The sequence below is a fragment of the Schistosoma mansoni genome, chromosome 7 (assembly GCF_000237925.1).
Source record: "Schistosoma mansoni strain Puerto Rico chromosome 7, complete genome".
Taxonomy (NCBI): domain Eukaryota; kingdom Metazoa; phylum Platyhelminthes; class Trematoda; order Strigeidida; family Schistosomatidae; genus Schistosoma; species Schistosoma mansoni.
This window is the reverse complement of record NC_031501.1, coordinates 1,445,814-1,466,599: the sequence shown is the minus strand read 5'-3', so window position 1 is coordinate 1,466,599 and position 20,786 is coordinate 1,445,814. Positions and strand designations below refer to the sequence as shown.

At 35.1% G+C, this 20,786-nt stretch overlaps 1 protein-coding gene across 1 annotated transcript in view; it reads right to left on the bottom strand.

Annotated features, from left to right (window-relative positions):
- The window catches only part of Smp_127740, a gene marked incomplete at both ends in the record, with an annotated part of 76,368 nt that overhangs the window by 5,413 nt on the left and 50,169 nt on the right, over positions 1-20,786 (bottom strand). The window contains 8 exons of the mRNA XM_018798587.1: positions 344-766; positions 3,330-4,067; positions 5,475-5,874; positions 7,612-8,634; positions 9,789-10,488; positions 12,344-13,186; positions 15,008-15,134; positions 20,006-20,276. Of these exons, the coding sequence (XP_018653514.1) occupies positions 344-766; positions 3,330-4,067; positions 5,475-5,874; positions 7,612-8,634; positions 9,789-10,488; positions 12,344-13,186; positions 15,008-15,134; positions 20,006-20,276 (4,525 nt within the window). The remainder of the gene's footprint in view (positions 1-343; positions 767-3,329; positions 4,068-5,474; positions 5,875-7,611; positions 8,635-9,788; positions 10,489-12,343; positions 13,187-15,007; positions 15,135-20,005; positions 20,277-20,786) is intronic.

The following is a 20,786-nucleotide window of genomic DNA, read 5'->3' as shown; positions in this document are numbered from 1 at the left end:
TCACATGGCCACGCGAATATATAGCCTCTGACAGGGAAGTCCTACTCACTGCCTTCTCGCACCACGGGTGTTGTTTACGAAATTGAGAGGAAGAAAAGCGAATGTCCGGCGCTTTAAACGGGTTGGTGGACACGTGACTCTTCATATTCTAAATGTTTGTAAGAAACTTCTCCTGAACGCTGATCGGATAAAATGTTCCCCAGTGTTTTCTGGGACCTTTTAGGCTCTTTTACGAGGAATTTTCTAAATTATCTCCCGTCAGAAACCTAGTACATCAGTGCGTTAGTTAAATTAATTTTGATATAATAACTTCTTATTATCGGTTTAAAGGAAACTAGCTCACCTTGTATATTATTATGAGTATTATTATTATTATCTATCATTTGAAGACTTGAATCATATACAGACCTATTGTTTGTCATATTATTAACACCTCGATGAATGATTTCAGGTGAAGTGAATAATTGTAAAGAATTAGGCGGCTTGTTATTATTATTATTATTTTGAATTGATAACTTGGCTTGTTGATGTAATAATAAGTTATTTAATTGAGATTGTGAATCTGATGATTGAGCATATGAATGTTTTACAGATGATTTTGATGGTAGATAAAATGGATTATAATGCTGCTGCTGATGATGATGATTAGGATCAGTTTGTAATTTATTTACTAAATTTTGTTGTTCATTTATTTGACGATTTATTATTGATCCAATATTCAAATGAGCATCAACTTCTGGTTCACTATGTTGACCAGTATATTCTTCTATACATGTATAGATGGATATATAGTTGAATAGTAAAGTAAGGGAAAATGAGACCAAAAAAAATTACAAAAATGTAAAACTTTTAGTAAGAAATTGAACGGATATGATATTTCTTTTCCAGAAAACTTATGTTACTTATTAGAGACTAGTTTTTTTACTGAACAATCTTCCCCCTTGTATTATCATAGATTAGTTGTGTACGGACTATTGTTTTACAACTTGATACATTTTCTATCTATCTGGTCATATTGAACTAGGTCAATTTTGTGCTTATCCATACTGGGTCAACCGCTCTTATTGTTCAGTTTATCACCTTCAATATGATATATTTTTTAACCTAAACTAATTATTGGTTATTATGTAACTAAGAAGCACAAGATGGACATTTCGTCCTAGCATGGGACTCCTCAACAGTGAGCATCCACTACCTCACAACCAGGAATCGATTCCAGGGCCCTCGGTTCCGCGCGTGAACGCTTAACTCTAGACCACTGAACCAGCATCCAAATGTGTTAATGTCTAACTTCAATCAATCCATGATCCTGCACCACCTTTCATTCATTGCCTGTGGTAGATAAATATACAGACAACGGTGAATATGAGATTGCGGAAACTGTTGAGTTTCATTGGAATCATGAGCCGATCACCACCAAGACCGAGGTTTCTGGGTTTGATTCACACGTCCAAGGTAGCGGGTGGGCACAGCCGAGGAGTCCTACAGGAGTGCGAAATGGCTGTCTAGTGTTTTCAGGTTTAAATCGTGATCTAGCAAACATCACTTCGTGATTTCGACCGTAAGGATACTACAATCTCCACAAATTCTTTACATTAATGCTGTATAGTCATTTATTATCTATGTACACTTGTATATTAACCTTCAAAGAAACCAAACAGCTGAATGACTTCAAGTGACCTCAAGTGCTTTACGCTATTGAATTTAAAACTATATATAATCTACTTATATATTCGGAATTGATATTCAATAAAATCTATGACCATAATCACAGGTTTTATTTACAATAATGTCGGCTTTCAACAGACCAATGTTTTTTAAAGTTCTTTTTGCATTTAAGCAATGTTTGTTTCTATTGAAAAACTCAATCCATAAACAAAAGAGATAAATTTACTCAGTTGAGGGAAAGTCCAACATCTATTAGATTTAGATGTATATTTTGCTTGCTACTACTTATGAGTAGTTAAAGAAATATATAAAAAATAAAAAGAGGCTATCTTACGCCAATAGAAAAAGTTAGAAAGAGTTCTGTTAGACTACCATTGGAAACTAGGAAGCACTAGATAGTTTTTTTCTATCCTAGTCAGGGACTGTCCAACAGTCCGAATCCACGAATGTGCCAAAGGGGATCAAACCTAGGACCTTTGATCTAGTGCTCGAACGCTTAACCACTAGACCACTAATTTAAAGTATGGGAATTCTACAATCTCTATGACACGAATAATAATCCTGTACTCATTAGTGACTAACCTTAAGATCTAATTCCTGGAGTTCTAGTGGTAAGCCGTGGTCAGTGATGTTCAACTATGCCGGGTGAGATAGTTTTACATATTAGAGGTTTGAAGACGGTCGCGCAATATCGCGAGTTGATTTATGTTAGATATGTATACTATAGCATGCTGACTCAGTGGGCTATAGGTTAAGCATCGACATTCGAGACCGAAAGTCCCGGGTTTGAACCTCTCTAGTAGATTTGTATGTAGGCAAGACAAAACAGATATCTAATTTTTCCTCTTTTTTGATGGTGACCAAGCTAAGATTCAAGCAATAAAACGACACTGGTGCATACAATAATCAGTTTCCTTTCTCATCTGAATTTATTTTATTCGATGCCAAATTTTATTTCTTTTCAATTAACCATAGTTTATTGTGGATTACAAAATTTCTCTCGGATTTTATTCATTAATTTTTACTAGGAATCCAAACATGTGCAGTCAGTTGGGTTATAATCGAATACATCCAGTATAACTCAATAACTGAATAGTAACTTCCTCCACACTTTCGTGTTGATATGAGATAATTAACTCTATTCTATTGTTACTATTTCATAGCTGTCAACTTTTCTCTTTATCCGAAACTAGTTCTTTTTGTTGTCTACTCTGATTTTGTACAAATATATTGTAGTGTCTATTATCATATCAAGTTCATATGGGTTATTCTAGCTTCCGGACAGACTAATTTATCTATCTTATTTATCTATCTATCAATTATTCATTGTATTCAAATAAATAAACTTAATAATTAGTAGATTTAAAAAATATTAAACATAGTTAAACAGTAGAATTCAATATGAGCATTTCTTCCGAGTTAAAATTTGTCAACTGAATAATATTTAATATCAGAAGGGGTTTTGTGGATATTATAGTAATTTTAATAGTTGAGATCATTGTTGAGGAGTTCCACAATAGAACGAAACGGCCATCCAGTGCTTCCAGGTTTATTACACCATGGTGCTCTAGCTTCAATTGATTCATGATCTCAACTATTAAAATTATGAATAATATTTCATTCAGTGTTTATGTTCATAATTGAACTTAAACTGAATTTACCTGAATTAAATTTCGTTTGATTATTGTTGATCATCATACCGATAGGTTGTTGTTGTTGTTTCATTCCTGATAACTGTGATTGTTGGTATTGTTGTAATGGCATACATATTACATTCGAATGATTACTATTATCACTGTTATTATTATTCGTAGTGGTAGTAGTAGTGATGGTGTTAGTGGTCGATAAAAATGATGGAGGAAGTGGTGGTGGAGATGATAAATTTGCTAAACCAGTACTTCCACCACTGCTACTAAATCCACCAGCAGATCGTGATGTTTTCGATGAACCTAACGATGAATTAGTCGAATTCGACTGTTGTTTACTATTGATTATTGATAATGATGAATTAGCCGGTGGAGTTGATAGATTATACAATGGTTGTTGTTGGTTATTTAACGTTACACATAATGGATTGAAATTATTCGATGATGTTGAATGTAATTGATTCGTTCTATTTTGTAAAAAAATAGTTGGGTGACAAGAAGGTGAAGAAAGGATAGGAGGTGATGTAGTTGTTATATGTTTCGATTGGTTATTTCCAAGACTACTAATACTTTTATCAGTAGTAGTAGTAGTCGTTGTTGTTGTGTGAATTGAATTTTGACATTCTTCACAACCTGATTCATTACATTCAACTTCTTCCCATTCACCTTCAGAATCTAAATAAGATTTACGATTTTCATTATGACTCGTGTTATTATTGTTATTATTATTCTTCGCTGACTCAGAATTAGCACCTTCAAAGTAAGAATACAAAACAATAAATATAGGAGTGTAAATACACCCATTCACACAAAAAAAAAAATTCATGTAAGTATAATGAAAACAAAGGATTCGTAGAGATTGGAAAATTCCATGGTTTACACTGCGGAGCGACCTTAGTTAGATAATTGTACAAAACCATGAATTACTGGACACAGCTGTTTCGTACTAGTAGGGGAATTCCCAGGACTGTACATTGAGCGGTTCACTTGAGGATGAGGTTCAAACTTAGGATATTTAGATCTCATGTCGGGCGCATAACATTTTGACAATTGAGTTGGGATCCGATGGTTTACATCTCAACTCAGGGGTATAAAGGCTAAGCAATCACTGTGAACACGGTTGATAATGTTAGTACTTCTACTAATCTTGAATTCGTTTGACTAATTTCATCTCTGAGTTAAAGTGATGTGGCAACTTGGACCGATGAAACCTGATATTCTTTAGTTCGATCTTCTTAGGAAGAGTCATAGATGCGTAATGCTCAGGAGTCCCGTGCTAGTAAGAAGCAGTTGTTCAATGCATCCTGGTTTTCAGTGGTTATATAACTAAGTTAAGTTCATGATCTGAACTATCCGAGGTAGTAATACTACTAGTAATGCTAACAAAAGTAACAAATGATTCATTTCAATAATATAAGGCATTGTGAATAACTTTCAGCGCAATATTAATCATAAAATGTACATAATATAACATATTGTGTATACTTACTTACCAAGTACATGCATATGTATTTACTTTTGAGCCATACCGTTTATGCATGATAGTTAGTAATTACAACCAGCTGCTGATAGAACTGAAGTGTTTTTTTCGGGAGTGGGATGAGTTTTAAAATGTTATCTAATAGTTGAAAGATGAATGTGTTTCAACTATTAGCCGACTGTTATTGAAGCATTAAATATAATTGTAAAATATCAGTAAAGGATTGTGGGAACTGTTGAGTTTTTAATTGAGATCATGAACTGATCAATGTTAGACCACAATTGAAAACCTGGAAGCACTGCACAACCCTTTCGTCCTAGTATGGGACACCTTAGCAGTGAGCATCTATGATCCCTCACGCGAGACTCGAACCCAGTACTCTCGGTTTCGCGCGCGTACGCTTAGCCTCTAGAGCACTAGACTCGTTGAAGTTAGACATTAACACCATTAGATGCTGGCTGTTATTCAATAATTGATTATAACTGTAAAATAAAATAACTGTTTGATTGGTATAGATTGAAGTATACAGTAACGTCAATTTTGTAAGATAACCATTTTTTAATCAGTTACTGAACTTATTTGGATAAATATCTACAAATATGGTAGAAGTAGATTTAGAGTTGAAGTGAGCAGTTAAATCAGAGTACAGACATATGATAAATCAATTGTAGGTAACTTACCAGTTTTAGACGATATTGTAAGACCAGCTACTTTCAATAAACTCAACTCATCAGTTTGCTGGCCTACATTACATAATATTGTTGGAGCGGGTGGTAAAGGACTACTTCTTCGCGAACCGGAAGTTGTACAATCTTCATCCGTTATACTTCGTGTTCTTGAACGTCGACGATGATAAGAAACTGTCGTTAGCCCAGAAGATGATGAAGATGCTTCGGAAATTCCAGAATGACAATTATTAGTTGTACTAGAAGACGATCCTAATGATTCACCGGCAAGATTAATTGTTCCAGAGATTTCTTGATTAGATTCACCATGACGTTTATGATGTCCATGGTGTTTACGATATCGACAATGGCGACGATGATGTTTACGACTGTGTCTATGAGAACTCCGTTGGTCCTATAACATGAAAGATACATAATAAATAAATAATTTTAACTATTTTATCTATATATTTTATGACTGTTTTAAGTAATGGTTCTAGAAATTTAGTGTGGAATGTCTATAGATATTAATTCTCATATTCCTTTTATTTTCATCGATACGTTGTTGATCGTTCATAAGTCAAAAATTTATTTGATTGAGACACATAAACAATGTTACAAGGAGGTACCAAATATATACGTGCCACAATTAATCATTCGATTTGTGTGAGGGCTGGAATATTACCCGAGCGCCTGAACCAAAGCAGGTGGTCTAATTAAGAGGTCACTCTCCGAGCTTTGACCTAATCCACAAAGCAGTGGAGTAACGGTAGGTAATGAGGTCCCATGGTAACCGATGACCATTAACAGGTTCATACGCCAGTTTTTTCCCTTAGAATCCCGGAACCCATGTAACCATTGATTTAGAATCAGGGTTTTTCAACTCTCCTAGGTGGATCCTCCTTATCCACCGACCGGGTTAAAGCATCAGACATTCACTCTTTGTTCTCTCAACTTCGTAAACAACCCCACCGCTAGAAGGCAGAGAGTAAGACTCCCCTGGCAGTGGCTGTATATGTGTGCTCATTCCGAGAGGGAGAACAGACTCTTCCCACCCTTAGCCGTACCAGGGTATTTGTGTGTTGGTTAGAAAAACTTAGCCTTATCTATAGTTATGATTTGAAATTCACTGATTGAGAAACAATCTCAATGTATATTTTACATAAACAGTCCTCAACATCTCATAATTTTCCCATGGAGTTAATAACACTTATAGGTAATCTTCGTAGTTCAGCTGGTGTATTTGTTGGACAGACCATGTACTTAAATCTTTTCACATAAACAGCAGAGTATTAATTGATCAAAATCACATTGTCAATATCAGTATTACCGTAGAGAATAACCGTAAGATATATATATATATATATATATATATATATATATATATAATGGGGGGAGAAGTTGATTCAACGATGGAACCCTTCTAGAATTGCCACCGGTGCAAAAGCCGGAAAAAAGAGGAGGGTTGAAATAAGGTTAGAAACCCCATTCTGTAGAAAACAACCTTGTTAAAAAAAAAAGATGACCAGAAAGTCATTTAGACCACTTAAAGTCAGCCCTGAGATTTGAACGATCTTCATTTAGAAGGATTATGACGCCTTGTGATGAAAGCCGAGATTCGCCGGAAGTCAAAAGGTCGATACCTCTCTTGACAACCACAAGGCAGTGGAGCATCGTGGAGATGCAGTTCTACGGTAGCCGGTGACCAACGATTGATTCATACGACATTTGTTCCCTCAGGATACTGGAGCCCATGTGCACCAGTGGTTTGGAATCAGGGTTTTCCAACTCCCCTAGGTGGACCCTCCGTGTCCACCAACGCGGTTAAAGCTCCAGATATTCGCTTTTCGTCCTCTTAATTCGGTAAACAACACCCGTGATGCGAGAAGGCAATGAGTAGGACTTCTCTGGCAGATGCTGTATACGCGTGGCTAGGAGAGCATTTGGAGAGGGAGAGCGGACTCTCACCACTCTCGGCCGGAATTCAGTCAGATAATTTCATCTCACTGTGCTAACGGATTACGGTAAGTTGGATCGGAGTACATACGTACCAGATTCCATATTGTGACTGACTAACTAACTAACTAACTGAATCTATTCATTATCTCAATCTAATTATTTATATTAACTAAGGAAAAACAAACAAACAAACCTCTCTTTCAATATTAATAGAATCGGTTCCAATATTATTATCATTATTAACACATTGAATAGTTTGATTATTCTCAGAACAATTTTTTTTTAATTGTTGATTTAAACGATTCGATTTATTATTTATAATATCAAGTCGTTTTGAACGATTATGATCTGGTGTTGTAGGATCAACATTTTGTTGTTGTTGTGAATTATTACATTTGATTACATTAACTTCTAAAGCAGTTGAACAGGTACTTGTAGTAGACGAAGTAAATGATGAACTCAAACTTTGTACATCATCATCATTATTATTATTATCATGATCTTTGTGACAATGAGGATTAGAATGTGAATGACGATGACAATGAGGATCTAAATCAGTAAATGATGATGATGTAGAAGATGATGATGAGGATGAAGATGTAGCTAGTGTTCCACATAATGAAGATGATGATGACGATGATGATGAATGACTTGATAAAAATTCTAAACCATGACTTGATATAGATGAACTACCACTTGGGCTTCTATCATCATTACCATTAATATCATTTAACACTGAACAAAATTCTAAGTGTGAACTTCCGTCATTTACACTGTTTGAACGACTAGTTACTGTATTATTGCCCTGTCGAGATAATCTCCGACTACGATTATGATGTTTTCTCAACTTTTTCTCATTTTCATGTAAATGACAAGAACAATCAGAGAATGAATCATTTCTTTTCATGATACCGGCATCATTATTATCCATAGTATTAGTACTAGTATGATGATGATGACGTGATGATTTTGAATGTTTATGCCTGGATCGATGATGACTACCAGTTGCTCTCGATGATGATGGTGATCTATGACGATGATGATGATGTTTTTTATGATTAATTGATGATGAAGATCTTCTATGATGTCGACGATTAGTGGCAGTGTTGATCGATGAAGAATTACTCACATTGTAACTGCCGCCTTCATTTTTATTCTTTAAAATGCCTTTCTCTGGTTGACGCCACGAATTCTCCATTATGATGTTAAACTGTGTCTATGAGATAACAATAACAAATGAATAAATAAACAGTCGTAATCCATAATGTAGATTCAAAATGAAACTTATACTGAGAACAAGTAAAATTTTAACATTACAACTACTTAGGTTGGATACAGTAGTTTAGTATTATAAATCACTTATCAAATATAGGTTTTTATGGTCAAATTGAAGCCATATATCGTTGATACTAACCGACTCACGATTGTAGCTTCTGCCTTGATATAATGTTTTGATTTCAATATTGTAATGACCCAACATAGCTATATTGGTTGGAACTGAACTCAAACCGTTGTCTCTTATGCTCCGTGGTCACGCTCGAAAATAACTAGTTTCCTTTTCAGATACCTTGAGGAGAAACATTTTACGATGTGGGGAACCAAGGAGTGGCTACCACCCTTGCACTTCTAAAAGCACTCTATATTACCTTGTCACTAATATCAAATTCCACCATCAAAGAATAACTAACTTTCAAAGATAGAGTAGCTGAAGTGGGTAGGATTCGAACTTAAAAGCCAGAGTTTGAAAATAAGGTCTTTTAACCGCTAAATCATCGCTGCGTCTTGTAACACTAAGTGATTAAAGTTAACTATAATTTAATTGATGTTGAGAATGGTAATAATTTCTAGAGAATTTAAACAACTGATTTGAAAGTTAATACATTAAACATCATAATGATAAAGTTAAGTATTTTATGCACTCAAAGACTTTACAATGATTATCCACTCATCAAAAAAGCTCAAATATAACATTTTTTGAAATCATGAATCGATTTAAGTTAGACCACCACTGAAAACTTTTAAGCACTAAACGGCCGTTTCGTTCTAATTAGGCACTCCTTAGATGTATGCATCCACGACCCTGCATACAGGAGTCGAACCCAAAACCAGACAGCCATCCACGGATTGCAATGGTCATCTAATTTAGATCGAGCCATGATTTCAATGAAAGTTAACAATTTTCATAACTCCTTACTGTCAAATGTAATATCTCATTAGTGCGACTAAGAGTTGAATTATCAACTTCATAATTATGATAATTGATAATAACATCCTAGTTCACATATTTATTGAACAGACCATACACTATCGGGATGGTGGTAATGTTGATCATTAAGAAAAATAAAACATAAGTGTATTTCTTATACTTACATCATTCATTACATCCTTTGAAGTATCTACCGGAGAAACTGTTGTTGAACAAGTATCAATTAACATATCATTATTACTAGACGACATAACATCTAATGTTCCACTAGATATGACTGTCGTTGATGCTGTTGTAATTACTTCTGCTGCTGTGGGGTTTGCAGCAGCTGCCGCCGCCACCGCAGCAGCAGCATTAGCTCCAGCTCGACCTGCACCAACCAATGCAGCTGTTGTTACATTGTGTAATAATAATGAATTTTGATTGGAATTAGGCAATGTAGTTTGAGTAGTTAAATCATCAGTTGGTAAATAAGCCATAGGTGAAACTGATTTTGAGTATGCAGTTGAATAAAATGGAAATAACGGAGGTACAGTAGATGATGATGATACTGATGGTGTAATAGCAGTTATTAGTGGTGACGTTACACTAACTGATCCACAACATACTGTAGATTTTTGATTAATATTGTGTGTATTACCACCACCATTAGATTCAATAAGTGAAGATGTGTATGTACCACAAATTGGTACATTTAAATTAGCTTGATTTTTTAAATCAGAATTTGGTAAATTAATAGTTATATCTGTTGAATCTGTTAGATAAACAGTATTTTCACTTGTACTCATTGATTGTCCATTTTTTAATGATTTAAAAGGTGGAAGTGTATCAGCTGTTCGTTTCAATTGTTTTATTTTATCTTCTCTGAAACAAAAGATTAGCACACCAATATTAGAAAGAAGAGAAAAGGAAAATAAGAGAGAAGTAGACAAGAGTCCTTGTGTATGAAATGATTTTGATGAACATGATTATAATGAGAAATGAATTTCACTGAGCCGGCATCCAACGGTGTTAATGTCTAACTTCAACTAATTCACGATGTTTGAGCAACCATTCACCAATGTCTTCAGTGAGTTGATATCTCACAACAGACCTGGTTGAACTCTACTGGTCGCTGCTTCTCACTAGAACTCCAGGAAATATCTCTTGAAGTCAGTCACTAGTGAGCATTAGTGATTAATTTCCAGATGGAAAAAAGATTCAATTCTAAATGCTTTAGGATAGGAAGTAATGGTTTATGTGAAGCCAACAATGTCGAGAGGGCTTCGAAAGTGAGACAATTATCCTTTGAATTAAACAACTTTTTTTCTGTTAACCAAGATGGTTCTAGTGAGATTTTTTTTCGGTCAATTATGGAAACATTGCAAATAGAAGAGCAGAGAGGAAATCTTTTCGTTAATAGTCAATTAGTCAGTCATAAGCAATGTAGAAGCTGTGGCATATATGTGTTTCAGTTCAAGTTGTTACATCATATCAGCACAACTTCAATAATTATCCAACGCTTAACTTGAGTCCAAGAATGGCAACCCTTGAAAAATCGGTCTGATTTCAAATTTGAACATATGTGTATTGACTAAATATTCACTCTTCGTTATGTTTGAAACAAATGCGACGTCCGATTAGTATCAGTTCTTGGATTGAAAGCAAGATATCGTTAGTACTTTTCTGACGTCACAGATCACGATGAAGTCATATTCAAATTACGTGTAACTTTAAAAAAGTTCATTAATTAAAGAGAGCAACCTAACGTAATTAACAATTTAATATTAGCGTGGTACAATTCCACACAAAAATGGGTGAATTGATGAATGCACTCTTAGCACACTGTATCGATCCCAGTTAGATCTTCGACACTTAATCTTACTTATGACAGTGATGATAGTGTGAAGGATTGAGTGAAGAGTTATTATAGAGGAACGCTCAAAGTCCAGATATAAATTAAGATAAAGAGTGAATGTATCTAAGCCAAGTTACCTGACATCTTCAAGCACTACTCATTACAGTTATCACGTGTACCTTGACCATGTAGTCTGCAATATCTACCATAATACCAACAGTTAATGGTTTCATGAACTAATATAACGTTTTAGTTTGTCTGAGCCGAGTGATTTGTACGAACTCATACGTCAGCTAAAACCACCTCTATCAAGGGAGGCAGTAGATCGCAATATTTAACGAATATAAATAGCCAAAAAAAAGCCAGTAAATATAGTTCACAGATTTGATGATTACTAGTATAGCTTAGTGGAAATAGTAGAACTCCAGTGAAACTACGAAACAATCTAAATTAGGCAATCACTGAAAATCTGAAAACATTGCATGACTGTTTCACCCTAGTATGAGACTCTACAACCCCTTCAATATAGTATCGAATCCAGAACTTTTGGTCTCGCACACGAACGCTTAACCTTTAAACCACTGAGATGAAATCCAATCATTTACAAGTCTAACTTCAATCAATCTATGATACTGTGTGATCATCTGCCCTTGTCTTCAGTAGATAACTTCTTGACATTCGACAAAACTAAACTCCAATGGTCACGGTTTCTCGTTAGAACTCCAAGGAACTTCCTCTCGAAGTTAGTCACTAGTGGGTGCACATATGATAATTACCAGTATAAGTTTATGGAGGTAGTTGAATTTGAGAGTGATCACCCTTTAGAAAAAAACAAATAATACTATCGGAATACATTTGGACAAAAAAGAAACTATAACTTACTTATATGAAGGCATACTGCCAAATTTAATTATTCTATCCATACTATTATTTAAATCTTCATGATTATGATAATCCGTATTATTATTATTATCCATACTATTATTTAAATCTTCATGATTATGATAATCCGTATTATTATTATTACTACTTGAATGTTTATAAGTTAGTTCGGTGTCAGAGAAATTAATCCCATATTGTCCTTCAATTGAATCCAGGAGTTTAATATCACTACTACCAGGTGCACTAGTTCGACTAGATGATTTATGCTTACGATCAAGTTTCTTTTTTCTTGATAATTCTTCTTTATCTTTTAATCCATGACTATTACTACTACTACCATTACGATTATGTTGTTTACGTCGATGTTTACTTTCATTGTTATGTACTGAATGATGGTGATGATGATGATGATGACGACGATGATGATTATGACATTCTAAATCTTTATTACGACTATTACCAGTTCGACTACGAACACGTCGTGAACATTCTTCATCTTGGTTATCACCATTTTGATTATTATCATGATGTAAACGATTATGTCTATCATATCCTGATTTATCATGACTACTACAACTACCACCTCCAACACCGACAGTAGATCGATCATACATAGAACTTTGTAATTCTTGACATTCGGTTGAATTTGAATCAATAGTATTAAATAAACGTAATGAAGCACCATTATGTTTAATAGATCTTGGTGATAATAGATCAGTATTTCTTTGATTAATTCTACAGCAACGACGACGCCTACAACCATTCCTACTAAATGCACAAAACTTTCGATGATTGTGATTATTATAATAAGATTTGTTGAAAATATTAGATCGACCCCGTCGTCTAAATATGTAATGTTAGCAGAAAATTGAAATTTTGTTTGGAATAGGAAAAAAAAACAAACAGTAGAAAACTATTAGAACGTTTAGACAGACGTTAATAATAATAATCTACGTCGGTTACAGACTGATCTCACATTAGGTAACATTGAAAACTGGGGAATAAAGGATAATCATTCTCTCGTACTGAAGGGTTTCTCAGTAGTGAGCAACCATAACTCCATCAGGAAAATCGGAGCCAGACCCATCAGTTGTTTAATGGAGTGTTTAACTATGGTTATTTTGGACATTTCAATAAGTTATAGCATACAGTCCATGTAAAAAGATGTGAGAATAAGGAAGGATGATTATGAGAAGTTATTTATTGATTTATTTAAACATACTAGCATTAGTGAAAAGAGGCACCAAAAAATATAAGCAACACACAAATCATTCCATTTATGTGTAGGCTGGGATATTGTCCGGGTGCCCAAACTGAAGCAAGTGGTTTTCTAATGGAGCCACTACTTGAGCCCTTGGCCTAGATGTTTAATCCATAAGAAAGTGGAGCAACATTAAGAGATGCGGTCTCATGGTAGCTAGCGATGAACACTGGATTCATATGCTATTTGTTCCATGAGGATCGTAATGCCTATGTCTACCAATGATCTGGAATAAGGGTTTTTCAACTTCCTCAGATGGATCCTTTGTACCTAACAACCCGGGTTGTGTACCAGACATCCGTTTTTATTCCTCTCAACTTCACAAGCACCCCCTTCGCGAGAAGGAAGTGATTAGGACCTCCGTGGCTGTTTGAAAATTAATGTGGTTGAAATGACTGTTGTTAAATATTGTAGAAAACGATCACGACCAGTTGGGGGTTCAGTTGAACCCAACACTAATTTGTTAATTACAGATGACCGGAATTATTCCTATACGAATAAGATCTATTGTGAACTCAATGCTATACAACACTGAAACAATAATCTCCAGAGATTGAACACAAAAAGAAGGCGGGATTGTACGGAAAAACTTGATGTTTAACGAAGACAAAATCAAAGCGGAACAACTTCATATTTATGTTAGCACAACATGACCTTGAGACACAAAAGTTTTCAGACTACAATTAGTGACAATCAATAAAAAAGGCTAAGTCCATATGGATAAACAAATCAGAAAGATAGTACTCGTGGTTATCGCGTTGCAATTGCTCATAATTGTAAATTGACTATATCGTTATTATGAAAGAAAATTAGACAATCCATTCAAATCATCATTGAAGTCGACTAAACTTCCTTTAGTTAAGGTGGGGGAAATGTAACCGTCGATACCTACTTGTTTATAAAACTATGTACTGTATCTTAAATGAGACTTTTATCAAGACGTTTGATAAAGAATTTCCTTCCCATGGTAACTCAAATAGCTTAGCGATAACGTCTCGGACTGTGAAGCTGTATGATGCGGATTCGAATTCACCAGATAGCCCCAGTTTTTCGAAAATTATAGGTGTGTCTTGGTGACATGCGTTAACTAGTACGAAACTTAGGTTGAATAGAAGCTCCTGCCAACTAGTCCTAAATATCTAACTGGTGATACTAGTCGGCTATCCGAAATGAATTAGTTAAAACGTAACTTGAATATGCTACTTGGATTGTTGAAAGTTGTGTAAATTAATCACTAAGTTGCCCCCCCCCTACTTCACTGTCATGAACTTCTTACAATTATTCACAGTTAACAGACAAGTAGGGACAAAAAAACATGGATTTCCTGAACAAGACCAATCAATTTTTCCTTGATCATTTGAGTTTACTAGTAAAATGCAAACACATAAATATAATCAACTAACCTGTAAATAAACATAAAAATTGCCAGAAATAGAAATACACCACCAACAACAACTCCAAGTATACAAACTAAATACAACGTATTCAATGGAGCTTTATAATTCTCACCATTATTGTTATTGTTATGACCTGATGTAACGATGAATAGAGAAACCAAAAAGTTGATTAACAGTTAAATAATTCATAGATTTTGATTATGTAACATTAAACAAAAAATAGGCCGATATGTCGAAGCATTTATCTTCATGGTTAAACCAATATCAGTTCCTATCGATCAGCTCTTTCCAACAATTCATGACTTAAACAACTAGGTATTTAATGATAACTTCATTCTAACGTGGTTGTCCAGATCTCTGAGAGTATGGGCGGTATCAGTTGGCTTAAAAACCGGTAAATACATTTAATTGTTAATGACTTCAAACCAGTGCAAAAACCATGTCAATTATTCTCAATTGTCTAACATGATTGAAATAAGCTAACCACGAGAAAAGATACTTAGATAACAGTTATCAGTTTGCATAATCCTATGTTCAGTAAAAAAAACTAATTGTAATAATAACTATCAGAATGGGGTTTTGTTGGGATTTTAGTAATTTCATATAGTTGAAATCATGAGTCAATTGAAGCTAGACCACCATGGAAAACCTCGGAGCACTGGATGGCCGTTTCATCCTATTGTGGGACTCCTAAGCAGTGTGCATCCACGATCCCGCACTCACGAGATTCGAACCCAGGACCTATCAGTCTGGTGCACGAGCGCTTAACCACCAGATCACTGAGCTGGCACCCAACCAGGTCTGTTGGGAGATATCAACTCACTGAAGACATTGGTCAATGGTTGCTCAATTTCGTGGATTGCTTGAAGCTAGATATTAACACCGTTAGATGACGGCCGGCTCAGTGGTCTAGTGGTTAAGCGCTCGCGCACGAGACTGATAGGTCTTGGGTTAGAGTCTCGAGAGGCGGGATCGTGAGTGTGCACTGCTGAGGAGTCCTACAATAGGGCGAAACGGCCGTCCAGTGCTTCGAGGTTTTTCATGGTGGTCTAGCTTCAATTGACTCACGATCTCAACTATATATAATAATAACTACTTATAATGACTGAAAACAAGAATAATATCTAAAAAATATCATTGTCTACATCTTTTCCATCAATGACAAAGTTAGAACAATGTAGAGTTCTGTACAATAATTAATTGACCCAAATCAGAACTAGGAAGAAATATGTATCGGTTCAAGTTATCACTTGACATAAGATATTAATATAGGAAGAGGAATAGAACTAGATAGAAAGGTAATTGATTTTTAGGCATTTAGCTTGAGATTTCTTACTGTAGAAAACAACGTTAATATATACTAAATGAAATATCATAAATGTAAACTATTATACCATAAATAAGAAAGATATCTGTGACAAATACAACCTATAAATAAAACCAATCTCCACAAAACCCTATCAAATAAGCTAGCCAACTTTTGACTTGCTGCAAGCTATTCTCAAAGTTCTATTGGATGGTCGTGACAGGTAGAATTCAATCATTTTTGGAGTGAAACAGTTGTTATAAGTGGGATTGAGTGATTACCATGCAATATTGTGAATTGATCAAATATTAAATTATATTATTAGATCTAGTTGTTATAACGGTTAAGTGTTCATTACGAGAACTAAAAGTCTTAGAGAGTCCAATACTATGACGATCGATATCATTCGATCAGTACTAAGAAGGACTTAACACACATGACATTGATCACCACCCAGTGATCACCCAATTGTGATTACATTTCAGTCCTACAGGAGGTTGGTCGCGGCCCGAATAGCTCAGTGGTAGCGTCTCTGACTGTGAAGTCGGGTGACACGGGATCGAGTCCATCAGGGAGCACCAGTTCTCTCAAGATTACATGTACACCTTGTTGATGAGTGCCAAATAGCACGAAACCCGGGTCCAGGGTTACCTGTTGACCACCTCCAACCACCATCTTATCTCAACATAGTGTACGCAGTGTCGAGCCACCTAGACTAGTGGCCACATTGCAACTTGATCGTTAGCATTCGATCAGCACTAAGATGGACTTAACACGCACGATACTGATCAACACCCAGTGATCAATCAATTGTGACTATGACGAAACAGCTACCTAACACACTCTAATTTCGAATGATAAACCAATTAAGATGAATCTATAGAAAATACAACCTACAAATGAAATGTATGGCTACAAAACCTTTTCAAGAAAGGATATTAGTTATTGAAAAAAAGTAAGGGGTTATTTAAAATTTATAATAAAGGATCACAAAGGAATACAGTGTCTTGTCAACAGTTTTTTCAACGATCGATTATTTTTTTTTTAAATATTGACATGAACTCAAATAACTGGAGGGACAAAATATTTTGTTACATATCTCAGATAAGCGATCACTATAACTTAAATAGGTAGATAGTCTAGCCACCTTTGACCTTTTTTTTCCAAATCTAACACTGTTTGTCGAAAAATCCTAAAACTAATTTGTGAGATTTTCGTGAATAGAGGTTGTAAAGTCTCATTGATTGAATTTTATATTTACAGGGTTAAGGGGGGGGCTGAAAGTTCTGTTCCTGTCTGTGTTATTCATTTGATATTTGAATACGGGTCAATAGTGATTCAAATACGTTTATTGGTTAATTATTTGGAATTTCGAGATGGATTTCAGTTTGTGATGATTATTCAATGAACTGACACCAGCTAGACACCTGCTGAAGACTATGGATTTATGTTTATCGTAATGCGAAACTCGTCAGCATTGTGCACTCACAACTTCACTCCACAAATAATTCAATACAACAATCTTCCATGTTTCATGATAAGCTAATACCTTTAAGTACCTCAGTTGGAATTAGAACATTTTAATAATTCAGGCAGTTGAAGATGGTGAGTGACCATTATCGATTGCTATCAACTATAACTAGTTTATACTTGGCACGACTGGTTTGATCTGATAATCACGGATATTCAGTACAACTTAAAAAAGTCATTTCTGAAGTTTATCATCACTATTAAAATTTTTCTTAAGTCCTTATTTACTGTAAAAAAGTCAGTAGAGCTTTTATGGTTGGAAAGAACGCAAAGTATGGTTTATCTTTTAATTTTTGAGAAATCCATTACACATAAATTGTTAGATGGTTGGAAGGACCTGAAGGGGAAAACTCTGAACCTAAGCTTAATATCAGATGGCACTCGTCAACAAAGTGTAACTAGAATCCTCAGAGAATTGATAACACACTGTAGAATTCGAACCCATGTCAATCGGTTTCACAGTCTGAGATGTTGCCACTGAGCTATTCATCAAGTCCAGACTGACTTCCTATAAGACTGAGATACCTAGATTGATTGTTTATTGGCCAGTGTCGTGTTTATCTACACTTTAATGGTGATTGAGTTCTATCTATCAAGTAACAGACTTTGTTTTATCAAAAATGTCAACAATTCAGTTGAAGAACGAGTAAAAACTAGATAGAGAGTAACTGAACAGTTGTTGCCTTCTAGTTTATATATATGTCGAACATTCCTAGACTAATCAAACGAAGGAAATATGATTCACTAATCTATTAACCAGACACTATACCCATTCGCCCCTCTAGCAATCGACCGTATATATATGAGTTTACTAATTAGTGTTCCCGCTTTGTTTATTTTTTTTTGACCGAAACCTTAATAGCATGTAAATATTGATTGTTGTCAGACAATGAAAGGACAAATCTGGTTTATACTTTACTTGTATTAATGTCAAGGTCAGAGAGATGTCATACTAACTACAGTGACAAACACAATGACATAGAATAAATCGTCCGAATTAATTGTGTTGTTTATTCTCAAAGTCGAAGATGAATTGATCCGAGGTAAATCAGGCTTTGTAAAGCATCGAAAATTGTTATCCGAGTGAAAGAAACTGAACGAACAAATCATCCTTATTAAAGTTGGGTAGTGGTTAATAAAAGAAGCCAAGAAAGCATTTTTGTTCTATTTGGGACTTGTCAGCTGAACGCAGCTGCCGACAAATGTGGGTGTTTACACTGAAGCATCCAACACTGAGTTCAGGTACACTCAGATAACGAGTCCCAAACAGGATGAAACGCACCTCTTAGACTCCACTATTATTCTCGCTAGCCAAATTTACTTCTAGACCTGTGATTTCATAAGGAAGTATTGTTGTATGTTCACATGTTTATAGCCTCTTCAAAGGACAATCTATTGGAAAACCTTACCATGATAGGACTACTTTCATTAGAAAATGAAGTAATGAACTAGACAACCTTTAAATTAAATCGTGAAATATCATCTTAGTACAAAAACCTATTTTTAATAGACAACGAAACTTGGTTATATTGTATTATAGAAAGTGCCGTGGCTTATACTTTAATGAGTTGGTTCATAACCAAACCGACTACAGATTTGAACTCTGTAAATCCACTTAATGTTCAGGTCAGATTGATAATAGTATCACTTCTCTTCCTTATATATCGACTTAACTAAATGAACTTACACACTAGAAATACGATTCGTACTCTCATAGTTGAAAGAGTGAATCAATTGAAGCTAGACCATCATGGGAAACCTGAAAGCACTGGACGGCCGTTTCGCCCTATTGTAGGACTCCTCAGCAGTGCACACCCACGATCCCGCACTCTCGAGATTCGAACCCACGACCTACCAGTCTAGAGCCAGAGCCTTTAACCGATAGACCACTGAGCCGGCCGACATCCAACGGTGTTAATGTCTAACTTCAACTGATCCACGAAGTTGAACAACCGTTCACCAATTGTCTTCAGTGAGTTTTCCATGGTGGTCTAGCTTCAATTGACTCACGCTTTTAACTATGAAAATACTAAATCTCCACAAAACCCCTTCTGATTCGTACTCTCCCTGACTCTATATATATATATATATACACACACACATTTTACCAATTGAACTGAATACATAAGGTAATTGTGAATAAACATGAATAAAAAAACAAAACATACTAAATCGTTTCAGTTGAAAATTTCGAGAATTTCCATAAGATTTTTGCATTTGTTCTAAATAATCCCATATCCAATGAATAACTTCTGAACTCAATGGATTCATAATAATAGTTGATTGACTTGAAACTATTGATGATAATGATGAATTTGATAAAATATCATTTTGATTATTTGTGATATTATTAGATTGATTAGTAATAACTAATGGTAATTCACAAGCATTACCAGTCCATTCAGGATGACATAAACAGAAACCAGCATTGGTACATAACTTGAACAAAGAAACAATAAACAAACAAATAAAATTTATTTACAATTAAATGATACTTTATAAGAACTTTCGTCTAAATTAGAGCGAATAGTTTCACAGTATTTGAGCCCCGTCAGTCAGTCAGCTACAACTTAGGACCAGGCACACATATGCATCGGTCCAAGTTGCCATACCTCGTTAGCACAACAACATGAATACCGGATTCATAGAAATAGTCAATTCTATGGTGGTAATATATAAAAGAAAGATCGTATATAAGGATATAGTATAGGAAGACAGATATGAAGCAATTTTAATCTCGAGGTTTAAGGGAAGATAAAGAGTGTATACACCTACGCCATTGTGATCGATTCTGAGCCATGTCACCCACAGTCTCCAACCATTGGTTACGATAGTCACACGGACCCCAACCAAGTGGTCTGCATCTACCAACATGGCTCAGACTAGAAGTTAGTGACTTCAAGCACTGATGCCACGTTTTGGTTTGGCCAACCCTAACTATTTTCCAAC